Source organism: Macaca nemestrina, chromosome 15, assembly GCF_043159975.1.
Source record: "Macaca nemestrina isolate mMacNem1 chromosome 15, mMacNem.hap1, whole genome shotgun sequence".
In the NCBI taxonomy this organism is placed as follows: Eukaryota; Metazoa; Chordata; class Mammalia; order Primates; family Cercopithecidae; genus Macaca; species Macaca nemestrina.
In genome coordinates, this window is record NC_092139.1 from 84,587,155 (window position 1) to 84,604,557 (window position 17,403).

Genomic DNA, 17,403 nt, shown 5'->3' on the forward strand with positions numbered 1-17,403 from the left:
TCCTGACCTCGTGATCCGCCCGTCTCGGCCTCCCAAAGTGCTGAGATTACAGGCTTGAGCCACTGCGCCCGGCCCATATTAGTATCTTATGGAAGTGACACAAAGAAAAGAAGCCTAAGCCTTGTTACTTACAAACTGCAAATTCTACAAAGTTCTAAAAGCATACCACTCTGACCATTTCCAGCTGTTTGAAATGCTTGTTGCCCAGTGCCATAATGAAATAGCACTTGAACATAAATTTAATCTCCTCAGCAAGGCCATTTTTATACTTTCTGCAGAAAGGGTACACTCGCCAGCAGTTTTGCCATGAGAGTACACTGAACACAGGAGACAGGGTCATTTATAACCTGACATGTCCACTCTACTGCTGTGTCTGGTTTCCATTGGCTGGAGCAGGACCTCATATTCTGTATTTGTCCCGATTGGCTAGCAAGTTAGAACTTTTAAAAAGAGACAAGGGCAGAGGAAAACGAAGGACGAAGTAACTTGTGGAATGCTAAGAAAGGTAAAAAAGCACCTTCAAATAAGGAAGAGGTACAAGCTGTGACCTAATGCTTGCTTGGACCAGTATAAGTATGCCAGGGCAAATAATTAGGCTAAATTGTGGGAGCTAAAAACATAAAAGTACATTGATTTACTTATTACGGCTAGCAGATATTTAAGAATGTTAGCACAGGTCTTTGAATAAATTTTGCTTCTAAGAGAAGTTACTATTTATTCCTCCTAATTAGACGGGGAGGAAAGTCTTTGAAGAACCTCTACTTTTTACATAGCACACTCCTAGAACCTTGTCTCTGGCAGTCTTCATCTTCCCAGGATTTACACACATTGATCCTTCATCTTTTCTCCTCTCTACTCTCCTGACCCACTTTATAGCTCATGGTCCATCATTATAATGTCTTTCTTGCATATGGCCTGTATTAGGTATCAATTGATGTGTATGGTATATGCAACTTGGCAGCTTAAAACAGCACTTTTTTTTTTTTTTTTTTTAAGATGGAGTCTGCTCTGTTGCCCATGCAGGAGTGCAGTGGCGCGATCTCGGTTCACTGCATCCTCCACCTCCTGGGTTCGAGCGATTCTCCTGCCTCGCTTTCCCTTCAGGAAACTACAGGTGCGCACCAGCACACCCGCCTAATTTTTGTATTTTTAGTAGAGACAGGGTTTCACCATGTTAGTCAGGCTGGTCTTGAACTTCTGACCTCAGCTGATCCGCCTGGGATTACAGGTGTGAGCCACGGCGCCCGGCCCCAAGCAGCATAGGTTTATGGCCTCACACTTTCTGTGGCTCAGCTGCAGTGAAGGTATTAGCTGAGGCTGTGATCTCATATCAGGACTCAACTGAGGAGGGATCAGCAGATCCAAAATCACGTGGGTTGTGACACCCACACTTGCTTCTAGTTTTCACGGTTGTATTTTAAATATTTAACTATTTAATCCCCGTGATGCATGGTAAAATCAAAACCTCGCCCCTCAATGTTTAACCAAGTATTATTATTATTATTGCAGCATACTGAATAGTCTACTGTTGTACCATTGATCAAAATACTATCTTCTAAAATGTTATGTATAGTTGAGTTTGCTTTTGGATTTTCCATTCTCTTCCATTTTATTTAATCCCAACATCATACTTTTAAATCACACTTTCATTATATGTTACAATATGCTGTATTTTCTGGCCATCTTGGTTCCTCTTATTTTGCAAATTCCTCACAGCCATTCTTCTAAGAGGTGAAAAGGCAATATAGAGCATTAAATAATTGTTGGAATCAATTTTGTTTTTCTCAAAGTGATCTATTTTTCAGTGCCCTAATATTTTGTCATTTATAATTTGAAACAATTTACATTTTTATCTGCAAAAAGGCCTTCAAGTAGGTCACAGTAGTAACTGTTTATTCCACAATTAAAACTATAAATTTTTTTTTATGGTTTCAGAAAATATGGTAGATATTGTGCATCAAAAAATATAATTGAGAAATTCCTGGTTTCCTCAGGAAATTTTCAGAAACATCCCTTTTAAAAAAGAGAGTAACAACCTTCCTCGAGCCCTCACTGTTTTTATATAAAGACAACCAGCTTGTTATATCTTGGCCTTGGGGTAAAAATGCTTTCATTTATTACAGCATCACAATATGGAGATGGACTGAAATAAATTCATGTCTTAGAATAAACAGGTAACAAAAATATTGTGTTGTAGATACATTTTTACTCTTCCGCATCTGGGGCCTCACACGTGGCACTCTTCCATATAAAAAAGAAAGATAAGCAAAAATGTTTTAACACCTTTAAAATAAGGGTAGCGTTTCATGTAGTACATGTTTATGTTTCTAATCCTCGTTAATCCCATTTGCTCCCTATCTGGTCAGGTTATTTAATTGGAATTTATATTTACTAGTTTGTTTGTTTGTTTGTTTGTTTGAGACAGGGTTTCTCACTCTTGTTGCCCAGGCTGGAGTGCAATGGCGCTATCTCAGCTCACCACAACCTCAGCCTCCCGGGTTCAAGTGATTCTCCTGTCTCAACCTCCTGAGTAGCTGGGATTACAGGCGTGTGCCACCACACCCCAGCTAATTTTGTATTTTTAGTAGAAACAGGGTTTCTCCATGGTGGTCAGGCTGGTCACGAATTCCTGACCTCAGGTGATCCACCTGCCTCAGCCTCCGAAAGTTTTGGGATTACAGGTGTGAGCCACTGCGCCTGACCTATATTTACTAGTTTTATCTTGCTGTCTTTGTCTAGCCCTTTCTGAACTAATAGGGTCTTGGAATCTAGCTCAGTTCTGTTTTCTTGTGTGTGATATTTTGGCAATTCATTCCTAATGCCTTTCGTTAATAAAATTCTATCATTTTGTAAAATTTTTTGAGCTCTAGCCTATTTCTGTCAGGAACTCTTCACTGAGGCATAAGCTCCCCAAGGGCAGGGAGTTCTCTGCATTTTGTTCAGTGTATAACCCAACACGTAGATGGTTGCCTTGCACATGAGTGCTCAGTAAACATTTGTTAAGTATAAACATCCATTTACCATATTTCCCAGCAGGTGCACTTTTGGGACCTTCATGCCAGGGGGAAAACCCTGTAGATGAATATACGTAGCGATTTTATTTGCTGTAGCTCTCAGGCTGCAAAATCCCAGATGTCCTTCAGCTAGTGAATGGTTAACAAAAAGATGGTGCGGCCATTCCATAGACGACTCCTCAGCAGTAAAAGGAGATGAAGTATTGATTCGTGCAGCAACTCGGATAGATCTCAAGGAAATTATGCTAAGTGAAAGAAAGCTTATATATGATATTATTCCATTTACATACAACATCACTGAAATAATAACATTATAGAGACAGAGAACAGATTAGTGCTAACTTCACAATTTTTAAAGCTCCTGAAGTGAGATTTTTTTTGTTCCTTTTAAAGGTGTTTTAAAATGAAGTACCCAGACTTAGGGTAGACACATAGAGTAATGCAAACAGTGAACTCAAGAAACTTGCTCCTTCATAAAAAAAAAAAGTCAGCAAAATACTATATTTTAAAATCAGTGCTAGATTCCTATTAGTTCAGACCCTATTAGTTCAGAAAGGGCTAGACAAAGAGATAAGGCGAGAGGAGAGTGGACATAGCTAACAGGAATAACACAAGCGAGCCCTGTGGTGATGCGACTGTTCTACATCTTAATTGTGGTGGTGGCTGCATAACTCAATACATACGATAAAACTGTGTACAATTGGCTAGGCGTGGTGGCTCACACCTGTAATCCCAGCACTTTGGGAGGCCAAGGCAGGTGGATCACAAGGTCAGGAGTTCCAAACCAGTCTGTCCAAGATGGTGAAACCCATCTCTACTAAAAAATACAAAAATTAGCCAGGTGTGGTGTGGGTGCCCGTAATCCCAGCTACTCGAGTGGCTGAGGCAGAGAATTGCTTGAACCTAGGAGGCGGAGGTTGCAGTGAGCCAAGATCGCACCACTGCACTACAACCTGAGCCACAGAGCGAGACAGCGTCTCAAAGAAGAAAAAAAAAAGCATAGACCCACATAAGACACACATGTGAGTGCATTTAGCACTGGTGAAATTTTAATACAGTGGGTAAAATAGTGCCAATGTCAATTTTTTAATTTTTAACATTATAGTTACATCACTGGGGAAATGTGGGTGAAGATCACATGGGATTTCCCTATACAGTTTTTATATAATAAATCTATAATTATTTCAAAGTAAAAAGTGTTATTTTTTAAAAACAGAGTGAATAGTAAAACCTAACAGAAAACACTTAGGTACACATGGATCATGCAAGGAAGAATTAAAGCTTCAGAGTTGTTATTACCAAGTATTCTTGGAAAGCACTGATTTAAAAAGATGGTACTTTGCTGACTTTTTTTTTTTATGAAGGAGCAAGTTTCTTGAGTTCATTGTTTGCATTACTCTATATGTCTAACCTCAGTCTAGGTACTTAGTTTTAAATACCTTTAAAAGCAGCAAAAAAAAATCTCACTTTAGAAGCTTTAAAAATTGTGAAGTTCGCACACGTAAATAATAGTGACTGAGTCATTATGAATTACTGTCTACATCAGTTTGAGAAGAAAGCAACTTATACTTGGGAAAAGTAAAAGCAAATCATCCCTTCTTACCCTAAGCACTTTTTTTTTTTTTTTTTTTTTTTGAGACTGAGTCTGGCTCTGTCGCCCAGGCTGGAGTGCAGTGGCCAGATCTCAGCTCACTGCAAGCTCCGCCTCCCGGGTACACGCCATTCTCCTGCCTCAGCCTCCCAAGTAGCTGGGACCACAGGCGCCCGCCACCTCGCCCGGCTAGTTTTTTGTATTTTTTAGTAGAGACGGGGTTTCACCGTGTTAGCCAGGATGGTCTCGATCTCCTGACCTTGTGATCCGCCCGTCTCGGCCTCCCAAAGTGCTGGGATTACAGGCTTGAGCCACCGCGCCCGGCATACCCTAAGCACTTCTATCCCTTCTGATTACTGAGTTACACAAAAGTATTTCAAGGACTGACCAAGGAAGCCTAGATTCCAAAGGATTGATTTTAGTTGTCTGTTGTATATTTCAGTTACAGTAAGAACCTGCAGAGTGATCTACTCAGGGCCTAAAGACCTCCGGGGTCATTCTAGGGCTTGTATTTTAGAAAAAAGATCCATAACAAAAATGCAATTTCTTTCTTTCTTCCTTGTTTCCTTTGCCCTGCCCAGCCCTGCGTCCCAGCCCTGAGTCCCAGGGTAGAGCATAGTGGCGTGACCACAGCTCACTGCCCCTGCAACTTCCTGGGTTCAGGTGATCCTCCCGTCTCAGCCACCAGAGTAGCTGGGACTGCAGTTGAGCGCCACAATGCCTGGCTAATTTTGTGTGTGTGTGTGTGTGTGTGTTTTTTTTTTTTTTGTAGAGACAAGCGTTTCACCACATTGCCCAGGCTGGTCTTGAACTCCTGAGTTCAAGAGATTCCCCCACGCCTGGCCCTCTCAAAGTGTTGGGATTACAGGTGTGAGCCACAACACCTGCCCAAAGATGCAATTTCATTCTACCACAAATACAGAGAAATAGAAAAAGAGAACAGCAAAAGCCACATGCCAAAATTATTATAGTTGCTTCTTTAGAGCCACTTTGCAAACTCCTCAACTTCTTTGTGATGGAAGTCTGTTGTGCATCCTTCACTCTTTGAAAGTCTTCAACACCGGAAACCTGGCTTTTCACATGGGTTTTTCAAATATGCAACCTAAAGCAATTGTCTTGAAACAAATTCTTCAGAAGCCTCTTACCCTTTTAACTCCTTGAGCTGAGCATGTAACTTTATAAGCTGGGTTTATGAAGGGCCACATGTGTTTATACCAGTAGCAGCTTAGTGTGTGCTGTGCAGGTGTTTCTCAGGGTATTTATTCTACTCCACTGATTTATTTCTTTTCCTCTTCCTTTCTCCAGCTTTCTGAGTAGTTGGGACTACGTATTCGTGTAACCATACCTGGCCTTCTTTATTTTTATAACTTCCTCTTCCAGCCCAGAAGGCAGTTTGGTGTCTTTGATAGCCCCTCACCTATGACACCTCTCTGTGTACACTTGCAACTTGGAAGTCTTCTCTGAGGTTTCTTCTTTGGAAAAAATTTAGATTTAATTTTCTGAGACAGAGTTTTGCTCTGTCACCCAGGCTGGAGGACAGTGGCAAGATCTTGGTTCACTACAACTTCTGTCTCCTGGGTTCAAGCAATTCTCCTGCCTCAGCCTCCAGAGTAGCTGGGATTACAGGTGCGTGCCACCATGCCTAGCTAATTTTTGTATTTTTAGTAGAGACGGGGTTTCACCACGTTGGCCAGGTTGGTCACTAACTCCTGACCTCAGGTGATCCGCCCACCTCAGCCTCCCAAAGTGCGGGGATTTTACAGGTGTGAGCCACCTTGTCTGACCTCTTAAGAGGGACTGAAGGTTATTCACATGATTCATGTATTCCCCAGTGACCCAGGTGTCTTAATTCTGGGGCTTCAGTTTCTTGCCCCGTCAGTTTTCTCTTCCCCTCTCATTTTAGTTCAGACCTTCAGGTTGACAAGTCTTAGATTGTGTGGAGAGTCTCTGTCTGTAGCCAGTGCCTGTCATCCCCGGTTTCCTTATGTCCCAATAATTGAATCACATTAATGAACGCTACACAGCTGCAGCCTGTATTTTCACATCACAGGTTTCTCTCCCACAAAGTGAAACTTTATTTTTAGGGCAGAGGGGAAGGAAATCTCTTATATTTATACCAAATCTTTATTTTCTTGCCTAGGACTTCATCCTTTCTAGGTCTCTTCTGGGGTTAGCAGCAGTGTTTCATCCCCACAAAAACTAGCCAAGTTTGCCTTAGTCTTAGCTGGCCTTTAGTTCCATCCTAGAGGCCTGTTTGGGGGACTGTGTGTCTCTTTGTAGACTTGTCAATCCTGTGGTTACTTCCCGAATTCCCTGCATCTGGGAATCACCCATTATCGCAATGGGTTTCCCCGGTCATGCTGCTCTACCAGCAGCTCTAGCAGCTCTTATTTGCAGAAGTGGGACGTTCTGTTGATTGTAGGTCCTAGTCAATCTGATATGGGGAAAGCTTCTCTTCTCTTTCTCTGTTGGTTCAGAGTTTACTTTTATCCAAAGCAACTGCTGATAGACAACTTACTGATACTAGGTTTGATTCCCACCAGTCTCCTAAAACAATGGTGATTTATTTTTAAGAAAGTTATTTCCTTTATCCCCTTTTAAATATTCCATTTGTGAGACAGCATTTTTCCAGTCCCATTCTCTTTCAAGTATTCAAAGTTGGTAGATGCCTCAGGCAGAAAAATGGATACAGCAAACTCCTTATATTCCCCACCCCATCTGTACTTCCTACTGGGGTTAGGATTCATTTAGAATTTACCATCATTTGCCAGGCACTTTCTCCTGAAACTCCTGGCGAGGAGTTTGGTGGCTTTCATTATCTTTTTTTTTTTTTTTTTTTTTGAGACGGAGTCTGGCTCTGTTGCCCAGGCTGGAGTGCAGTGGCAGGATCTCAGCTCACTGCAAGCTCCGCCTCCCGGGTTTACACCATTCTCCTGCCTCAGCCTCCCGAGTAGCTGGGACTACAGGCGCCCGCCATCACGCCTGGCTAGTTTTTTGTATTTTTTAAATAGAGACGGGGTTTCACCGTGTTAGCCAGGATGGTCTCGATCTCCTGACCTCGTGATCCGCCCGTCTCGGCCTCCCAAAGTGCTGGGATTATAGGCTTGAGCCACCGCGCCCGGCCCGGCTTTCATTATCAGTAGACCAGTTTATCCAGGTAAAAGCAATTAGCATACTCCAGTGAGCCCAAGTGTGTGAGCCCTTCTCATGGGCAAGCCTTTGTGCACCGGAATACACAGCAGTCAGGCCTCATTCCAGCTGTTTCCCGTATTTTTCCTCTGTGATGGGATTCGGTGGGAGTGAAGAAACCATGCCTATTCCAACAGAAGAAACAACATGAGTCAAGACTGGGAAGTGCCTGTTCCTTTTTTTTTTTTTTTTTTTTTTGAAATGGAGTCTCACCCAGGCTGGAGTGCAATGGCATGACCTTGGCTCACTGCAACCTCCCCCTCCCGGGTTCAAGCAATTCTCCTCCCTCAGGCTCCTGAGCAGCTAGGACTACAGGTGCACACCACCACACCCGGCTTATTTTTGTATTTTTAGTAGAGATGGGGTTTCACCATGTTGGTTACCTCGTGATCTACCTGCCTCGGCCTCCCAAAGTGCTGAGACTACAGACGTGAGCCACGGTGCTTGGCAGTACCTGTTACTTTTTTTTTCAGATAAAGATCTTAGGCAAGCGTGGTGGCTCACACCTGTAATCCCAGCGCTTTGGGAGGCCAAGGCAGGCGGATCACGAGCTCAGGAGATGGAGACCATCCTGGCTAACACGGTGAAACCCTGTCTCTACTAGTCTCTACTAAAAATACAAAAAACTAGCCGGGCGAGGTGGCAGGCGCCTGTAGTCCCAGCTACTCGGGAGGCTGAGGCAGGAGAATGGCGTGAACCCGGGAGGCAGAGCTTGCAGGGAGCCGAGATTGCGCCACTGCACTCCAGCCTGGGCAACAGAGCGAGACTCCTTCTCAAAAAAAAAAAAAAAAAAAAAAGAATACTCAAAATGGGCCGGGCACGGTGACTCGCGCCTGTAATCCCAGCACTTTGGGAGGCCAAGGTGGGCAGATCATGAGTTCAGAAGATCGAGACCATCTTGGCTGACACGGTGAAACCCCGTCTCTACTAAAAAATACCAAAAATTAGCCAGGCGGGGTGGCGGGCGCCTGTAGTCCCAGCTCCTCGGGAGGTGGAGCTTGCAGTGAGCCGAGATCGCGCCACTGCACTCCAGCCTGGATGACAGAGCGAGACTCCGTCTCAAAAAAGAAAAGAAAAAAACATACTCAAAGTGGAGCTTTTCTTCATCGCCGCGTGCTCTTTGACACTCTGTAGACCTAAAGAAGTGGTTCTCTCTAGCTGGTGTCTTATATCCATGGGTCAGCTTCCCGCAGAGAGCAACACCAGTATTTGCTCTGCTAATGAACACACGTTGAGCATCCCTAAACCACCACATCTGGTCTCCGTTTTTGAGCACTGACATGATGCCACAAGTGGAAAATTCCACCCCGACCTTATATGACAGGTTGCAGTCCAAACACAGAGAAAACTGTTCCATGCGCAGAATTATTTAAAATATTGCGTGAAGTTACCTTCAGGTTATATGTATGAGATGCATATGAAATATAAATGAATTTCATGTTTAGACTGGGGTCTCATCCCCATGATACCTCATTTTGTATATGGAAATATCCCAAAATTTAAAAAAAAGTGAAATCCAAAATGCTTATGTTCCCATGCATTTTGGATAAGGGATGCTTAACCTGTAGTTACAGATTTAATTTTGGGAGAAAATAGTTTTCACAGACTGGGTAATTTTTAAACTATATCATAGGAAACTTCAGTGTAGCCATAAAATGTTTCAGATGCCTTATTGTCATGATATGCTTTTTAGTATTCATATTTTTCCTTATTGTCCCTTCTAATGGCTAGAATTTAGGGCATTTCTTACTAGGGTGTATGTTTAAACCCATTTATGGCCGAGGTTGCAATTATTTGAATTTTTGCAATCAGACCTCAGCAATGACCTTGAGCAGTAGGATATGAATAACTCCTACATGCTTAGCGTTCCAATAATGGAACACTAGGCATAAATAGGTTAACCTCATTTGTTAAGTTGAGATTCTTGGATTGTGGGAACTGGCTAACTAATTTTTAAAAATATTTACTAAAGCCGGGCACGGTGGCTCACACCTGTAATCCCAGCACTTTGGGAGGCTGAGGCACGTGGATCACGAGGTCAGGAGTTCAAGGCCAGCCTGGCCAAGATGGTGAAACCCCATCTCTACTAAAAATCAAAAATTAGCCGGGTGTGGTGGCGGGCGCCTGTAATCCCAGCTGCTGAGAAAGCCGAGGCAGAGAATTGCTTGAACCTGGAGGCGGAGGTTGCAGTGAGCCGAGATTGCGCCACTGCACTCCAGCCTAAGCAACACAGCGAGACTCCATCTCAAAAAAAATTTAGTAAATACTCGCTGTGGGCAAATACAATTTTGGGGAAACAGCCACAAACCCAAAATAGACAAAGCTCCTCAAGGAGCTTTAATAATGGTGGAAGACGGAAAATAAATGTATATAATCAGTAGCTGGTAAGTTACTTAGAAAAATAAAACAGAGTAGAGGGACGAGACAGTGACTGGACCTACAGAAAGTGAGGGAGAGGGTATTCCAGGCAGAGCCTAGTGCAGAGGCCCCAGGCAGGAGTGCTGAGTATGTTTGAGGTGCAGGTAAGAGGCCCGTATGAGTTAGGGAGTTAATCAAGGATGAGAGTAGTGAGAAGCGAAGTTAGCGTGTCAGCAGGAGGCTGCAGAAGGTGAGGTCTTAGAGGTCATATAAACTTTGGATTTCGTTCTAAAGGAGACATTGGTACAAAGGGGTGGAATGCTCCGACTGACTTCGAAGGCTCACTAGCTGTTGATATGAGGAGCAGAGAGAAGCAGGGAGTTTGCTTAGGAAGCTTTTAAATGGATGAAGCTCAGACAAACGGGTCGTGGAGATTGAAGCTCTTTTGAATAGAGTCATCAGGATTTGTTAATTGACTAGATGTGAGAAGAGAGAAAAAGGGAAGAGTCAAGATGCCTCAAGTTTTTGCTGGAGCAACCAGAGAACTACGTCGTTTACTGAGATTGGGGAGTTAGAGGGAATGAGGTTTGAAGAGGTGAGATCCAAAGCTCAGTTTGGTTCTGTCAAGTTTGCACTGCCTGTTTGACATTCATTGCTGACATCAGGGACAGGCACTGGGATGAGGGGACTCTGGAGTTGAGGAGAGGTAGGGCGGTGTAATGAGGGCCAGCCTAATGGATGGGATTTTGAGCCCTGATGCTGAAAGAGCTATCAAGGGTCCGTGGGTGTAGAACAGAAAGGGAAGGAAGGAGAGCAGGGAAAAGAAGAGGTTCAAGGGGTGGTTCTCTAGCAGTAGAGTTGGAGGGTTAGGGTGAGGAAAACAGCAAAGATGGAAAAGAAATAGCAGTGGGGTGGTGGGTGGGTGTGTCCTGAAAGCCAAGAGAAGAAATTATTTTAAGATAGAATGATCAACTAACTTAAACGCTGCTTTTAAACTTAGTATGATGAAGGCTGAGAACCATTTGTTAAATTTGGCTTGGTTGCAGTGCAGTGGTGGGAATGAAAATTTGTTTGCATCACTAATACTGGCATTAAGATTTTGTATAGAGGTTTTTATTACCATCTCTGAGGTTTCAAGTCATTTTAATGACGTTTCACTAGTGAACTGCTTCATCAGTTGAGACAGATAATTACTTAGGCAGGAATTTCTTTCCTTTAGGCCAGCTGATGAAATTTCTTGACTAGTATCAAGTTTAAAAAGGTGTCCACATAAGGAAATTCCTAGTTCTTAATAAGTTGTCAAAGAAGTGGCCATATTCTCCCTGCTGCTTATCTCTGATAATTAGGGTTTGACAGAGGGCATCTTTGCTCTGCCACCCCTCACTACCTTGGCCCAATTCAGTTAATATTGGCAGCTACCAACATTTGTTATGCTTATTAGATTTTTAAGGAATAAAAGTCTTTTTTTCCTTTGGAGGCAAGGTCTCTCTCTCTTCTCTGCTTGGTTCAGGCTGGAGTACAGAGGCATGCTCATAGCTCACTGCAGCCACGAACTCCTGGGCTCAAGCAGTGCTCCCTCCGCAGCCTCCTGAACAGCTTGGACTGCAGGCACGCACCACCATATCTAGCTAATTAAAAAAAAATTTTGTAGAGATGAGATCTCACAAAGTTGCCAGGCTGGTCTTAAACTCTGGACTCAAGCAGTCCTCCCACTTCAATCCCCCAAAGCACTGGGATTACATCCATGAGCCGTCGTGCCCATTCTAGAACTTCCTTTCGAAGGGAAGTATTGATGTACAGTGTTTGAGAGCACGTCAGCCTGTCTATTAAGTTTTTGAGTGTACTTCTGATAATATTTTCTGAAAATTTTTCTAAGTCACAATTTCTAATTCACTTGACAGGTGGGTATTTGACCTATAAGTAGGTGCACATTCATGATCATTAAAGCATCAATACTTAAATATTTATATTTAAACTTGTTTTGTTTTGTTTGAGACAGAGTCTCACTCTGTCTCCCAGGCTGGAGTACAGTGGCACAGTCTTGGCTCACTGCAATCTCCACCTCCTGAGTACAAGTGATTCTCATGCCTCAGCCTCCCTAGTAGCTGGGATTACAGGCATTCATCACCTATTTTTTCTTTTTTTTTTTTTGTTTTTGTTTTTGTTTTTGAGACGGAGTCTTGCTCTGTCTCCCAGGCTGGAATGCAGCGGTGCAATCTCGGCTCACTGCAACCTCCACCTCCTGGATTCAAACGATTCTCCTGGCTCAACCTCGCTAGTAGCTGGGATTACAGGCACCTGCCACCATGCCCAGCTGATTTTTGTATTTTTAGTAGAGACAGGGTTTCACCATCTTGGCCAGGCTTGTCTTGAAAGCCTGACCTCGTGATCCACCCACCTCAGCCTCCCAAAGTGCTGGGATCACAGGCCTGAGCCATCACACCCAGCCTAATTTTTGTATTTTTAGTAGAGACAGGGTTTTGCCATGTTGGTCAGGCAGGTCTTGAACTCCTGTCCTCAAACAATCCAGCCACCTCGGCCTCCCAAATTGCTGGGATTACAGGCATGAGCCACTGCACCCTGCCTAAAGTGATTTGAATAATGAGAATACAACGCATGCTGTTGAATCCTCAGAACAAGTATTGAACATGGTAAAGTACCCACCCACTCCTTTATTTATTTATTTAGATTATTATTTTGAGACAGAGTCTTGCTCCATCACCCAGGCTGGAGTGCAGTGGCATGATCTCGTCAGCTCACTGCAACTTCCGCCTCCCAGGTTTAAGCAATTCTCCTGCCTCAGCCTCCTGAGAGTAGCTGGGATTATAGGCACATGCCACTATGCCAGCTAATTTTTTATATTTTTAGTAGAGACAAAAGTTTCGCCATATTGACCAGGCTGGTCTTGATCTCCTGGTCTCCCAGAGTGCTGGGATTACAGACATGAGCCAGAGCGCCTGGCCTTCCCCTCCTTTTAAAATGGATTCAATCAGGTGACCTCTGTAAACATCCATAACTTGCATTGATTGAGGTTGTTTTCAGGCTATTTACTGTCATTTCCCTAATTTCTTTAAGCATGCAAATTTCTATTACTCAAAATTAAAACAATTGAATTAGCAACTTAGAAGAAACTTTGTAAGCATTTGGATTGAAGGTAACTCTATTTCGTGAGAGATAATTATCTGTAAAGTGATGCTATTAGTACCTACTTCTAAGGGTTTTGTGCAAAGTAAATAAGCTAAAGACTGGAAACCTGCTACCTGTCCCCAAGATGGTAACTGCTATTATTACTTAAAACCTTGCTTGCCCTTTTTTTTTTTTGAGAGGGAGTCTTGCTGTGTTGCCCTGGCTGGAGTGCAATGGTGCTATCTCAGCTCACCTCAGCCTGCGCCTCCTGGGTTTAAGCAATTCTCCTGCCTCGGCCTCCTGAGTAGCTGGGATTACAGGCACATGCCACCAACGCCCGGCTAATTTTTGTATTTTTAGTAGAGATGGGGTTTCACATGTTGGTCAGGCTGGTCTTGAACTACTGACCTCGTGATCTGCCCGCCTCGGCCTCCCAAAGTGCAGGGATTACAGGCGTGAGCCACTGCGCCTGGCCAAAACCTTTCATTTTTTTTCCTTTACATTCAGCGTTTCTCTCTTCCTCGTGCCTGTATGTGCTTGTGCGTGGCTATGCTGCAGTAACAAGCAGTCCTAGAAGCTCAGTACTTAGCAGCCACAGAAACATGGGGGGAGTGTCCATCAAGTTTTTTCAGACCAGCTGTTGACTCTGCGCTTTCTGTCTTCCTTCTGCTTTCTAGATTAAAGGAGCAGTTCCTATTTGGGATAAAGGGAAAACAGCTGTACTTGAACAGTGTGATAATCGTTTCAGCTTCTGCTCAGAGGTGGCATATGTCACTTCACTCATATTTCATTGGCCAGAACATTTTCATGAGCAAGCCGTATGAACAAGTCTGATGTCAGTGAGGATGGGCAGCATAATCCTCTTATGAGAAGCCAGGGAACAATCGGAACACGTGTGAGATCTCTCTCAGCTGGGTGACGCGCGTTGAGGAACGTATCTGTAGATGCCATGAAAGCCTTAGGACAGGACTCGGTGAGCCCCACAGCGATAACAAAGGGGAGGGACAAAGGGGAAGTGCTTACTTCCCGAGCAGATTCCCCAATCTGCCTGATCATCAGATGCACTCGGGGCACTTTTTACAAGGTCCTGGGGCCGGGCGCGGTGGCTCAAGGCTGTAATCCCAGCGCTTTGGGAGGCTGAGGCAGGAGGATTGTTTGAGGCCAGGAGTTGAAGACCAGCCTGGGCAACATAGTGAGATCCCATCTCTACAAAAAGATTTTTTTTTAATTAGCTGAGTTTGTTGGTGCATGCGTGTAGTCCCAGGTACTCAGAGGCTGATGTGGATCACTTGAGCCTGGGAGGTCGAGGCTGCAATGAGATCATACCACTGCATTTCAGCCTGAGCGACAGAGCGAGAACCCTGTCTCCAAAAAAACCAGCAACCCCCAGCCCCTTGATAACCATAGGTCCCAAGTCTCAGAATTTTATTTCTTGTATTTAAAATGGGATATATAACTGTCTTAGTCCATACTGTTTTGCCATAACAAAATATCACAGACTGAGTAATTTATAAAGAAAAGAAATGTATTTCTCCTAGTTCTTCAGGCTGGGAAATCCAGTATCAGAGTGCCAGCGTCTGGTGAGGGCTGTTGTGTGGCACCTTGTCATCCCATGGCGGGAGGCAGGAGGATGAGAAGGTGAGAGGAAGTGAGCAAGACCGCAAAACTCATTTGCAAAGGAAACCACTTTCTTGATAACTACCCCACTCCCAAGATGGCATTAATCCTTATTCAGAGCCCCCCTGACCCAAGTTAGGCACCACCTCCCTACACTGTTGCACTGGGGATTAGCTTTCTAGTACTTGAGCTTTGGGGGACACACTGAGACCAGCAGTACTTTTCATGGCCTTCACGTTTACCTGCCATTCAACACACACCACCCTTCCAGTACTAGGAGTTGAGAATCAGAAGGGAAAGCATTCGTTTTGCCGGGGTCATTTCTCCCGGGACTGGTGAAGTATTCTTGGCCCACGACAGTGCGTCATCACTGTCTCTCCCCCAGCAGGGGGGATGATCATTACTGCCAGTTCTTTATCTTGGGACCTCATTCCCATGATGGACAGCATACAGCGCATCCTCTTTTGATGATAACATTCTTTTGTTCAGTAAGAATCCAATTCTCTTTTCTTCACTATAATCCTATCCGGGCTGTTCCTAGTTGTCCTACCTTTCCAGATTTCGTCTTGATTGGATTTCAGGCATGTCTGGAAATCTTCATTCATACGCTCACCTCAGCATTTCTTCCTTGGCGGTGATCTGCACGTTGCTGGAGTACTGTGCCGTTGCCCTCTTCTCTTGCATGCCTGCTGGCTCCTGCTGGCCTTTCAGCCATTGCTGTCTTCATAGCAGCATGGCTCTGCCGTGGCCTCCATCACATTGCATGGAAAAACGTTACTGTTTTTTTGCCTGTCCTCCCTTCTAGATCTTTGCTACTTGAGGGCAGGGTCCTCTTTTTTCTTCTTTGTGTCCCCAGCACGTAACACAGAGCCTGGCACATAGTATGTCTTCAGATACCACGGCTGCCTTTCTGCTTGTGTGGCTTCCCACTATCACAGGTCCATAAGATGCTGAGCTGATTGAATTGATTCAGTCACAGGAACCTACCACACTCACAGACAAACATACTGAAATTGTATATAAAATTTTCTGTGGGCCAGGTATGGCGGCTCACGTCTGTAATCCCAACACTTTAGGAGGCTGAGGTGGGCAGATCATTTGAGGTCAGGAGTTTGAGGCCAGCCTGACCAACATGATGAAACCCCATCTCTACTAAAAGTACAAAAAAATAGCTGGGGGTGGTGGTGCATGACTGTAGTCCCAGCTTCTCGGGTGGCTGGGGCTGGAGAATCGCTTGAATTCGAGAGGTGGAGGTTGCAATGAGCCGAGATAGTTAAAAAAATAAGAATAAAAAATTGTATCTATGCACATTTTTATCATTCTCACGCAGGAGACCAGGACACAATCATGTAAGAGCAACCGGAACTAGAACATTGGAAGATGAAGTCCCATGTTCAACTTCTATCTCTGGCATCACTCACCATCCGCCCCATCTTTTATCTCCTCTATTTCTGTTTATCCATTAAAGATACTATAATGTTTTCTTTTCCTGGACAGGAGTAAAACTTAACTAAAATTTTCCTTGTCCGTTTTTCTCCACCTACAGTTAGTTGCAAAACCCTATTGACTGTGTGTCTGAGACTGTTCTTTCATCGTTTCTTTCCATTTCCGCTGTCATTTCTAGCATTGGCCCCGTCACCTCTTCCCAGACTAGACCAGGGTTCTTCTCGCCCTCCAGTCTCTCCCAAACAGTGTGATCTGCAGACCACATCCAACTTAACCTTCCAAGTTTGATTATTCTCTCTTTTCTTTGTTCAAAGTCTTTGGTGACTCCCCAGTACCCACACAATTTCCAACTAATTCAGCAGTGATCTCCTAGTAGCAGAGAATGATGATTCCAAACCTCAGAGGCCTGGAGCTAGATTCCAAAGCAGCTCTGAAAGAAATTCTCTAATGACACCTCTCATTTTATCTTTAAGAGTCATGCAAGTATTTAAGGTAAAAATATCCTCCCAAACAACAAGCAACAACAACACAAAGTCAAAGTCTCTAGGAACCTATGCCATTTTTACCCTGTGGCTTTTTATATTCCAGCCACACACCGTGGAACCCAGGGAACACTCACATCCTAACTGGAAAATGGGGTCTAAGCGATGAAGTCCAAATGACTCTGTCTGGTATCTGAGGCTGTCTGTGGTCAGCTGCGAACCTGCTTTTCCAGATTTTGTCTCTGGCCATGCGTGTCCGGTATACTAGCCACCTAGTATAATTGTTCTAGTCACCTAGGAAATTGTGTTACGTATTAGGGAGACACCGAAGACTTTTGAACAAAGAAAAACACAATCAAACTTGGATTCATCGAACCTAGAACATACTGCATAGTTTCCAACTTTCACAGTGCTCAGGAATTTGTTAATATGGGCTTCTTCTTGTTGTTGTTGTTTTGTTTTGTTTCTGAGACACTCTGGCTCTGTCGCCAGGCTGAAGTGCAGTGGGTGCGATCTCGGCTCACTGCGACCTCTGCCTCCCGGGTTCAAGCGATTCTTCTGCCTCAGCCTCCCCAGTAGT

General features: G+C 44.0%; 1 protein-coding gene across 6 annotated transcripts in view; it reads left to right on the forward strand.

Annotated features, from left to right (window-relative positions):
* Window positions 1-17,403, forward strand: part of LOC105480758 (CECR2 histone acetyl-lysine reader) — a 202,062-nt gene that overhangs the window by 91,669 nt on the left and 92,990 nt on the right. The window contains exon 1 of one of the 6 annotated variants that reach the window (XM_011739932.3): window positions 8,663-14,251. The exons of the other annotated variants lie outside the window; for them this stretch is intronic. Within the exon in view, the coding sequence (XP_011738234.2) occupies window positions 14,228-14,251 (24 nt within the window). The 5' untranslated portion in view covers window positions 8,663-14,227. Of the gene's footprint in view, window positions 1-8,662; window positions 14,252-17,403 lie in introns of those variants that run through there. 6 annotated transcript variants of the gene reach the window in all.